Source organism: Sparus aurata, chromosome 9 (assembly GCF_900880675.1).
Source record: "Sparus aurata chromosome 9, fSpaAur1.1, whole genome shotgun sequence".
Classification (NCBI taxonomy): domain Eukaryota; kingdom Metazoa; phylum Chordata; class Actinopteri; order Spariformes; family Sparidae; genus Sparus; species Sparus aurata.
In genome coordinates this window covers 8,250,614-8,262,137 of record NC_044195.1, presented here as the reverse complement: position 1 = coordinate 8,262,137, position 11,524 = coordinate 8,250,614, and the positions used below count along the sequence as shown (strand labels likewise).

The following is an 11,524-nucleotide window of genomic DNA, read 5'->3' as shown; positions in this document are numbered from 1 at the left end:
GGGAGAGTGCAGGACGATGGATAAGCTTTCATCGCTGCTGGTGCAGGAGTTCCACCCCCTGCAGGTCGCTATCACAGCACTGGGCAGCTCCTTCAGTGACAGACTGATACACCCCAAGTGTGTGAAGGAGAGGTATCGCAGGTCCTTCCTTCCTGCTGCTGTCAGACTGTACAACCAGGACTGCTCCCAGTAGACCGCACTGTGCACTGTGAAATAAAATCTGTAGACACAACTCATTTCTGGTTTTAGTTAGCACTGACTGGGAAATGTTCATACTCATATTTATTAGTTATTAACAACAATACACTGCCACACTGTTAAAATTACACTGTTTATATTTGTACATATTATTTATATACGATTATATTTCTATTTCTGGTCTAGCTCTTCTTACCTCTTTATTATATTGTTTATTGTTATATTGAACTCTCATTGGCTGCTGTGATGCACACGTTTCCTCGTTTGACAGACTAATCAAGGAATTTCTAATTCTGTAGAGTCAAAGTGCCAAAGACTTCTGATGAGACACATTATCACACATCTTCTGCTGTAATACTTTTTCTTTACTTCAATCACTAGTCTCTCCTGAGTGAGATCAATTTTTGTGATTTGTGTGTAAATACGTCTTCAAGAAACCTCGGATCACTGAAGACACAGATCAAACAAACTGTCAGCAACTCACTATAAACATGGGAAGTTGATATCTTTTCTGACTTGAGTCAACTTAAATCACTGTTTTGATGACATGACAGAGAATAAATGTCTCGAGACTGGACTTGGACTTGTAAGTTGAAGGCCTCAAGTCTTGACTTGAGATATGATGACTTGAATGACTTAATTTCTGTTTTATGTAAGGTTGCAGCAGTGTTTTCTCACCAACCTTTTAACTAGATCTGTATCTCTGCAGCGCTGTCCTCATGTACTGCTGAGGCAAACTGAACAACTTCATATTAAAGCATTTAACTGGCAAAATGAGGTTGAAAAAGACTAGAAGTAGAGTAATCACAGAAAATGTATTGTTCAGTGAGTTTTTCATTCATTCTATTCTAATGTCTAATTTTATGGTGGTACGTAGCCAAAGACAGTAATGAATAGATATTCAGGTCAGCGATCTGAGCCACAGAATACAGGGAGCAGAGGCTGCAATCTAACTGCATTTGTGCGGTGTACTTCAGTGATCACTCTATCTGCATAAATGTCACTAGAGGAAAGTAAGAATGTTTTTTTGTCATTTGGATGGAAAGACGCGTGTTCTGAAAATCGGTAGCATGCATTTCTTCACCCCGTAATTGTGAATTCCCTGGCTCAAATCGAGACAGTAAAAAAGGAAGTGCACGGTGCTGCTTGTATGGCGCCCTCCTTTTGCATTCGTATTACTGCCATTTGGTTCTTGCATCTTGGGATATGATGCATTGTTACAACACAGTTGTGGGTTATCTGGTCAAAAACTCAGATATGATGTGTGAAAAAACAAACACATTTTCACAAGCAAAATTGATTAGTCTGAATTGGTCAAAACAGTGAATGTGAGCATAAAGGTCTTTATTCAATAACTTGTCCTGACTGAAAAAAAAGTGAAATTTGGATGGCCATTTTCAAAACTCATGTAAATACTGAGGCATTTTGGCACAGATCCACTGCAGAGAGGTATCACACCGCAGATCATTCCAGCTTTGTTTGGCATTCACACCAGATTTGATGTGTACACAGTCCTCCTCACCCCACTGTGGATCTCCAAGGCCATTATCAGGCTGATCTTCTCTCCAGTACCTGTCAGAGCAGCGACAGAGAGAGTCATGACACTGTTTATCTCTGAAATGAACACAGACCTGTCACAACGTTTCAGGTCCATCAGCCTCGGAGAAATCACATTTTTCTGGGTCCCGTATTGTTAGCAAGTCACTCCTACATCTTTAAAATGTCTCATTTGTAGTGTTTTCTGGAGAGATTGTCCAGTGTCAGTTGCTCCAGAAAGTTCCCCCAAAAGCCTTATGTTTATATTCAACATTAACAAGACCCTCGAGCAAAGCCAGGTGACTTCTTTAAAGAGCAACAAACTGCAATGGTAGATTGTCGGGCTGGACACTTGGACCAACAAAATATCAAGCCTTTGTACAGGAGACTGCCGTTTGTCTCATCAGAGAACATACTGTATTCATCATGTAATTTGGAGGACTTGTTAAGTTCCAAGAGCCAAGAAGAGCACTGAAGGCTTTTCTCAATGGAAAAGATATTTTCACTCTTTCACTCTCTCAACTGGCTCTGCTGGTAGCAGCGCTGTCCTACCAATAGTTTCTCTTTCACTTAACTCAGTTAAGACTAGATGTGTGACAGCAGGGGTCCCCAACCACTGGGCCGTGGACCGGTACCGGTCCGTGGGTCATTTGGTATCGGGCCGCAGAAAAAGAATAAATACGTTATTTTATTTCCGTTATAATGACGATCATACTCGGAAAGTTGTTTTATCTTAAAAAACTGATTCTTTGCTACTTTGCAAAGAAAAAAGGAATTATGATGAGACGGAAGAAGAGGGAGATGGACAAATGTATTCAAGTTGGCTGATAAAGTGGCTGAACTGCAGCTGTGGGACGGCGAGTGGACAACTGCTGGAGACTGCATGTTACCCCCCCCCACTGTGCTACAGTACAAACCATCTGCCACGTTTGGATTAACTGGCCTGAGTACTTGACTTGAACTGCAGTCAGTTGGACTGAGAGAGAGCGAGGATCAATGAACTGGAGCAGCCTCGCAAAACATCAACTTCTTTCCCAATATTTTCTGTCAGACACCCTTTTCAGTTTGTTCCATGTACATAGTTGACATGCACTTCTTCTGCTCCTGCAGGCCATGTTTTCATATAAATGCCTTTTTGTACTTGTACTTGACAAATCACATACACACCGTGAGTCAGTCTGAAATCAGACAGAAATTACTCTAGTAATGTACAGTAGGTGTGCACTGATCAGGCTTAACATTATTACCACCTGCCTAATATTGTGTTGGTCAACCTTGATGCCAAAACAGCCCTGACCCATCGAGGCATGGACTCCACTAGACCCCTGAAGGTGTGCTGTGGTGTTTGGCACCAAGATGCTGGCAGCAGATCCTTTAAGTCCTGTTAGTTGCGAGGTGGGGCCTCCATGGATCTGACTTGTTTGTCCAGCACATCCCACAGATGCTTGATTGGATTAAGATCTGGTGAATTTGGAGGCCAAGTCAACAACTCAGACTCGTTGTGCTCAAACCATTCCACCGGCTTGCCTTCTTCCCAAAGTGCATCCTGGTGCCGTGTGTTCCACAGGTATCATTGTTGGCCCTTTCGGTGGTTGACAGGGGGTCGGCATGGGCATGCTGACTGGTCTGCAGCTATGCAGCCCCATATGCAACAAACTGTGCTTCACTGTGTATTCTGACACCTTTCCATCAGAACCAGCATTATTCTCTTCAGCAATTAGAGCAACAGTAGCTCTGTTGGATCGGACCCCACGGGCCGGCCTTCGTTCTCCACGTGCATCAATGAGCATTGGCAGCCTATGACCCTGTCGCCAGTTCACCACTGTTCCCTCCTTGGACCACTTTTGGATACTGACCACTGCAGACCGGAAACACCCCACAGAAGCTGCAGTTTTGGAGATGCTCTGACCCAGTCGTCTAGCCATCACAATTTGGCCCTTGTCAAACTCGCTCAAAACCTTACTCTTGCCCATTTTTCCTGCATCTAACACATCAACTTTGGGGACAACATGTCCCATCTACTTACAAGTGCCATGATGAAGAGATAATCAGTATTATTCACTTTACCTCTCAGTGGTCATAATGTAATGCCTGATCGGTGTATACGTGTCTATATTCAAATAAGGTGTTGAACTGTTTGCCTTACCCCACAGTCAGTGGAGTTCCATCTATCCATTTCCAGGTCCCCTCCTCTTCTCTGTCATTCAAACCAATCCAATTGTCTGCCTTGATGGTTTTAGAGATGAACTCCTGTTCAAGGAAATAAAGCCATTAATTCTATCATATAATAAATATTATTTTGTAACCTGATCATCATAGCTAATACACAGTAAATACAAAAAAAGATATAGATTCATTACAAAAGATTGGAGGGCATGAATCACTTGGTGTTCTCTACATGAGGAAAAAGATACATGTGGGTGAGGCAAACATCATTCTGAAAGAGGGAAGGGTAAAAAATGTGATTAGATTTTTAATATCACTAAAGGTGATGTAAGAGAGATAATTGTTTAATTGAATAACCCATATTAGAATTCTAAATGTTTATGTGCCTTAGAGAGGCAGTAGTAACACGTGTCTAAATGAGACCACCTCCCAGGAGGACCTCATTTCAATGTCTCTCTCTCTCTCTCTCGCCCGCCCTGACCGGCAGACTGACATTATTATTTGTTTGTATATTGTGTTCTGCGTACATACACCCACACAGACATACATACTGACGAGTTATATACATAATTATATTGCTTATTTCCTTGAGTTAATTAAAACCTTTTGCATTATTTCTTGACATCTATGTGTCACATACAGATTGTGACAAAATGGGGACTCGTCCGTCCAACTTCTGATTTCTTGTCTGGTTCTTTGTCTTTCTATTTGTGTCACCTCTTTCTCATGCTAATCTGCACCACTAAAGGTTTGGGGCTGACCTTTTAAATTAGCATTACGTTTTGCTATGGATGACTTGAGGTGGTAGTTCATTCATTCATTCATTGTCTGTAGCCGCTGTATCCCTTTTTCAAGGAGGGTTAGGCAGGGTACACCCTGTACAAGTTGCCAGCTCATCGCAGGGCCCTTACTGATGGCAGAGGTAAGGGCCCTCTGCCATAAGAGGTAAGGGCCCTCTGCCATCAGTAAGCAACTTGTACAGGGTGTACTGATGGCAGAGGGCCCTTACCTCTGCCATCGGTAAGGGCCCTGCGAGGAGCTGGCAACTTGTACAGGGTGTACCCTGCCAACTGCACCTCAGGAGTTATTTAGGGTTCAGTGGGATCAAGGTTAATTCGACGGTTGCCGGTATTCGAACCAGCAACCTTCCGATCACTAGTCGACCTGCTCTACCCACTGAGCTTCAGCTACCCCTTGTGGTAATCTGGTTATAAAAGCTACTAAGTACTAGTTTTGGGAGGCCTCATAGTCTGGAGTTTTGGTTACTGGTTGTGATGGAGGACAGTTTGTCTGTGTTGGGTAATGCTGGAGACAGTTTTTGAATTTGAGGGCCATGGAGACAGTAGCCCTTTTTAGATAGAAAAGGCGGCACACTTGCTCCAAGTAAGGGCGGCAATGTGCCAGCCTGTCTTTCTAAAACGGAGGCGTAATATTCCTCCTTTTCCAAAAGCCGACTCTGAGGTAGGCATAAACATGTGACGTGACGTTAAGCTCGAAGTTGGGCTGTGAACAATGACAAAGAATTTGTCTTCAAAATAAGAGCTTTACATTGCACCCCATTGGAGTTTAGAACAGGGTTCTTAGAGGGGGGCTTTTAATTTGAAAGTAGTGACCATCCTTAGCCTGCCGACACAACAACAAGCTAACACAACCAAACAGCTACAGAGACCCAGGAGACGCTAGCATCTCCTGGGTCTCAGCGGCTGTCCAGTTGCTCATCTTAATGTCCGTGGATGAGATGATGGACTGACTGCTGTGATCAGCTGTTTCCTGGTTTTAAAACTCCCCGGCTGTGGGTCGCACAACAGTGCAGGTCATTGACACCTCCGCCCACCTCATGAGGGGCTGGCACATTGCCGCCTCGTTTTTAGATAGCAGGCGAGGGGGAAATAAGTATACCCTCCGAGGCGGAAAATCGGCGGACCAAAACAGACCCCCAATTTGCCGGCCTCTGTCTAAAACCGTGGACCGAGCCGCCAAAAGGATGGGCAAATTGGCGGCTTGGTGGTCTGTCTAAAAACGGCTAGTGTTGATTGTTTGTTGTGCACATGTTAGAATTTGAGCTTTCCCTGGTAGGATGTAGGAATGTTTCTCCTTTGGGATTCGTTGGTAAATCTTAATAGTGAAAACGGTTAGAGCAGTTGTCTCGGGGGAACATCCCTAGACTTGAGGGAGTCGCTGTTTTTGCAGTTGCCTTGCTGGTTCTAGTGGTTTTTAGTGCATAAATACCCAGTGTAAGTAGCTGCATGACTAGGGTTGAAATTAATAATTTTCTGCGTAGGTAGTTAGTGGGAAGGCCCTAATTTTTACTGTACCTCAGGGATAGAAAATTATGTTTTGCAGAGTCCAAGTGGCAGTGTTGCATTTGTGGGTTCTACTGCAGTAGCTTTAACCTTTGAGCAGCAAAAAGAGCTGTTGCTGTTGCAGATGGAGAAGGACAAATTGGTTATAGAAAGGATTTAGAATATTTGGAAAAGGAAAAATTTGAAGTTGCAGCAGCACTGATTAGATCTAATTAAGACAGCCAAACGGGTGATGCTTGAAGCAGAGTGTCCTGTACTGAAAAGCAGGGTCAATCGCACCAGTTGGAAACATATTAAACCAGTTGCTCACAGTGCTCCAGTTAGGAAAGTTCTAGTTGTTTCTGAGTAGATGCATGGTTCAGTTAAACCTGAAAATTAGAAATATTCTGGTTTTGAAGCTTTTATATCAGATGGGCTTGTATCTCTCACTGGTAGTGAAAGGAAAGTGCCTGTGAAAATTCTAGGATACAGAAGCAAAAGATTCAATTATTCTGGCTTCTGTGCTGCCCTTTTCCCAAGACTCAGATACTGGTGATTGTGTGCTTATACAAGGAATGGGTTTAACTGTCCTGTGTGCTCCTTTGCACAAAGCCAGACTGCCATTTGACCTTGTAGATGGTGATGTCCACGTTAGGGTCAGGCCTGCTTTGCTTATCGATGCGGTAGATGCTTTCCACCTGTTAAGTCTACACCTTTTGTTAATGGAACCAGATGAATGTAAACAAGAGTTTCCTGAGGTCTTCACAGCTTGTCCTGTGACACGTTCAATGCCTAAAGATCAGTCAGATCAGATTGGAATTTGATTTGCATGTAGCTGGATCTCTTTCTATAGCCGTTTTTATACTAGGCAATTAACCACCAATTTGGCTATCTTTTTTGCGGCTCGGTCCACGGTTTTAGACAGAGGGCGGCAAACTGGGGGTCTGTTTTGGGCCGCAAATTTGCCGCATGGAGGGTACACTTATTTCCGCCTCCATTGCTATCTAAAAACAAGGCGTCAATGTGCCGGCAACTGCGTGAGATGGGCGGAGGTGTTGATGACCTGCACTGTTGTGCGACCCACAGCCAGGGAATTTTTAAACCAGGAAACAGCTGATCACAGCAGTCAGTTCATCACTTCATCCGCGGACATCAAGATGAGCAACTGGACAGCTGGTGAGATCCAAGAGATGCTAGCGTCTCCTCGGTCTCTGTAGCTGTTTGGTTGTGTCCGCTTGTTGTTGTAGTGGCAAGCTATGAATGGTTGCTACTTTCAAATTAAAAGCCCCCCGCTAAGAACCCAGTTCTAAACTCCAATGAGGTGCAATGTAAAGCTCTTATTTTGAAGACAAATTTGTTGTCACTGTTCACTGCCCAACTTCGTGCTTCATGTCACATTACATGTTTACGCCTACCCCGGTGGCGGCTTTTGGAAAAGGAGGAATATTACGCCTTCCTTTTAGAAAGACGGGGAGCTTATCAGTCAACAATGAGCAGATACTTCTTTGAGTGAGCTGTTTGACATTCAAGCTAAAAACTGCAGCCTTTGGGTATTTCCTGCAGAATGAGGTATTGGTCTGCAAGTGGGTGCCCCAGGGTTTTGACTGTGTGGCTGATTCGTTTGTTCAGATAGTGGTTCCAACTAAGTATCGAAATAAAGTATTGAAGTGCTCTCATGACCAGACAGGGCTTTTGGGAGTTAAGAAAACCTACTGTCACATTTTGCATTATTACTTTTGGCCCTCTACTTAAGCGTGATGTTACAGCTTATATCAAAACTTGTCATATGTGTCAAGTAACAAGTAAGCCAAATCAGTCAATTAAGCCGGGGTAAGAGATAGGGTAAAGATAATATCATGGCGGATAAACATAATTTTGTTACTGTCCTTAATTTGTGGTGGGTCAGGATCAATTTACCGCCCTCTGTCTAAATCCGCGGACCTAGCCGCAAAAAAGACAGCTAAATTGGCGGCTTGCTACCCTGTCTAAAAATGGCTATAGGCTGGAGGGAGCTGCCCATCTTGTCCTCATGTGGACTGACCATAAGAAACTCGCCTATATGGGTTCTGTCAAGCAGCTGAACTCTTGCCAGGCTGGCTGATTGTTTCTGATTAATGACGTTGTGATCTCTCTGTCTTTCGGTAATTTGTTCCTTTACTATTTTGGGGGCACATACTGAGGTGCACATAATGTATTTAGGAAGGTAAGAAGGCAGGAGTCAATTTTATTTACAAGTCACAAATTTGTCTCGGAGGACTTTACAATCTATTTAGGTTCTATAAGGAAAACTCCACACTACCTGTTCTTCAACAGTGTCAATGGTCACCAGCTCTGCTCCTCTGTCTCTGCAGTCTTGTCTGCCATTTTCCCAATAATCAGTCTTGTTGGAAAAGAGATAGCAGGTACAACTGAACATCTTCCATTCTGCAGGACAAGTTCTCTCTGGAAAAAGCATCAAACAAAGTGACATTAAAAAGCAGACTAGGTCCATGTTGTTTAGCTTGGGAGGTTGTGGATTAAATGCATGTTCTTTGGATGAAAATATTGTTAACTGGTGTGCTAATTAATATTTTTATTATGGACAATAAATCAAAACTAGAATGGAACAAAATAACTCATCATCAAAAACAGAATGATATTTTTAAATGACAATAATGTTTTGAATGGAGGCTGATCTCTTCTCAAGATCTGCACACTGTTAAATCAGTAAGATGTGTTGAAGAGTTGACCCCACCTCTTTCCCTGTTTGAACTGTTAAAACATGTTCATTCAAACAAAGCTGTTCTTTTCCTTTCTCAAAAAAAAACCAAACTACCACCTTTGAGGGGACTTTAAGCAGCGTGCCCAGATGTTTTTATCTTGGAGGGCTGAATCAATGTTGTGTTTTACTATCAACAACGCTTGAAAAATAACACGTTCATTTCAATTAATTGATTACAGAACAGATGACCTGTTAAAAAACTATTGCAGATGAATCGTGCTCTATGGCGTCCCTTGCCCTTACATCACCGAGGTTAAAAACAGCTTTGTGAACATGTTGGAGGCGATAACCAACCGCTGCTGAGCAGACTGGATGGAGAAGTCCCACTCCAGTCAGTGTTTCTAACTGTCAAACTGTCAAAGCGTTCTTTCTCAAACCAAAAACAGGTTGTGGTTGATATTAGGCGTCATACCATCGCTACAAGACGCTGTTGTTTCTGCACAATTAAAATCATCAGCATGGATAGTATTTGCATGGATATTAATACCAAATCACAATGGAGCGGGGCTACATTAAAACGCCCAGATGGAACTGTTTACAGGAGCAATGTTTTGTGCAATTATTAATATTTTTACCATCAAAGGACTGAAGGTTAAAATATCAGCTCCTGTTAAAGGTTAGAATGTTCATTTCAACTCATTCCATTGATTGACTGATCTACCAAAATGCATTTGCACTGAAACATTTGTAAATGCTAACAGCAAAAACTGGCATATGTGGTTCATTTTGATTAATTAATCACAGAGCTTGTAATTGATTAGATATTTTTTTTAATTGCTTGACAGCACTAACTATTAAGACTATTTCACATCTAAATTGTTTCCCCTGTCGTGTTTATGACACAAGGTGGAAAAAACATTTGCAGGGAGGGATATCTGTTTGGTTCACTTGCCTCTCAGGTCTTCCATAGAAGCAATACTTTTGTGTTCCCCCACAAATCTTTCATTAGTATTATTTCCAACTCAATAAACTCAAAAAGTGAGGCAATAAGGAAAGATCTACATTTAACTGTTCACTCCATTTACTTATCTTTTGTCAGGGTTTTTGTCTTATCTTATGTCTTTAGATTTTTAAGGTTTAACCCCAGAGTTTCCTCAGGGGGGTCCTCCACACTGGGAGCTATGTCCAGGTTGCTGGTGGGGGTGCTGTCCTTGGGTCCCCTCGGCCTGGCCAGCTGTTGTCTTTTTTTTTTTCATCATTTAACTTTTTATTCAATTTCTTATATGTCAAAACATCGTGCCCAGGACTTCAGCACAAACAGATCAACCATATTAAACAAAAATACACAGAATAAAAACAAACAAAAAATGCACATACATAAAAATGTACATATATCCATAATTCCAACCCACAAACAGCACAGCATATACCCCAGCACTAAACACTGTGTCCACGAAAAGAGTGAGATAATATAAACATATACGAATCGTCCTCCCCTCAGATGTTGTAGGCACCTATTCCCCTCTTATATGATTCAGAAAATGACCCCAGACCTGGTAAAATTTCCCTTTGTTATCATTCAACCTTGCTATCATCAATTCATAGGCAGCATTATCCGTCATCGACTTAACCCAGTCGGTATATTCTGATCGGGTTTGACTCTTCCAGTGGCGAAGAATGATTCTAGCTGCAGTGATGAAGCCTGTCAGTGCCAAACCAAATTCTGCTTTTGATATTCCCGGTGGGGCACTTGACCTGTCTCCCAGTAGACAGAGTTGGGGGGATTCTGGTAGAACTTTCCAAGCCATTCACCCAGTTTCCCTATGACCTCCTTCCAGAAAGGAAAAACCACAGAGCACTCCCACAGTGAGTGTAATAAGGTACCTGTCTGGGCATTACACCTCCAACACAAGTTGTTCTGTATCAGGCCCATTTTGTGGAGCCTTACTGGCGTATAATAATACCTGTGAATAATTTTATAGTGTGTGAATTTGCCTCGGACGTCCCTGATGGACCGCCCTGTGTTTGCCATTATATTTTCCCATACATCTTCCTCGATGTCACAATTTAGATCTCTCTGCCAAATTAGTCTTAAATTATTATATTTCCCACACTGTGCATCCACAACCATATTATAGAGAACTGAGGCAGAGTGTGCGGAACTAGGTAGCTCAAAAAAGAGTCTGATCATATTTTCCCCTTCCCCTGGTTTAATTCCTGAGGTTCTAACACAACTTCTTAACTGGAGGTACCGCCAAAAGTCCCCTTTTTCTTTCCGGCTAAAGTGTGTACTGATTTCTTGAAATGACAGAAACACCCCGTCTTTATACAGGTCTCCAATCTTGTTCAGGTTCCCCTCAAGCCAGGACTTCCACAGGAAAGGTTTCCTGTCTATTTTTATAGATGGGTTGTTCCATATAGAGGCATAGTCCTGTCTGTATTGGGATATCTCGAGCATCTTATGTAACTTTGCCCATACTACTCTGGAATGGTACAGGATTGGATTACTCTCACAGCCAGTCAGATTATCTGCAGAATTTTGTGACAGGGTTTCAATTGGTTTGAATGGGGCTGTGATTTCCTTTTCTATTTGTGTCCAACCCAGGTGTGAGCCGTAGCTGCCCCAGTGTTTGGCTAACTT

The 11,524-nt window shown here is 42.6% G+C and overlaps 1 protein-coding gene across 2 annotated transcripts in view; it reads right to left on the bottom strand.

The window, feature by feature from the left end:
• Positions 1-269: 269 nt before the first annotated feature.
• LOC115587497 (C-type lectin domain family 10 member A-like) overlaps positions 270-11,524 on the bottom strand; it is a 94,425-nt gene continuing 83,170 nt past the window's right edge. For both annotated transcript variants that reach the window (XM_030427346.1, XM_030427347.1), the window contains 3 exons: positions 8,482-8,624; positions 3,881-3,984; positions 270-1,770 (listed from right to left, as the gene is read on the bottom strand). In XM_030427346.1, the coding sequence (XP_030283206.1) occupies positions 1,596-1,770; positions 3,881-3,984; positions 8,482-8,624 (422 nt within the window). In that variant the 3' untranslated portion in view covers positions 270-1,595. The remainder of the gene's footprint in view (positions 1,771-3,880; positions 3,985-8,481; positions 8,625-11,524) is intronic.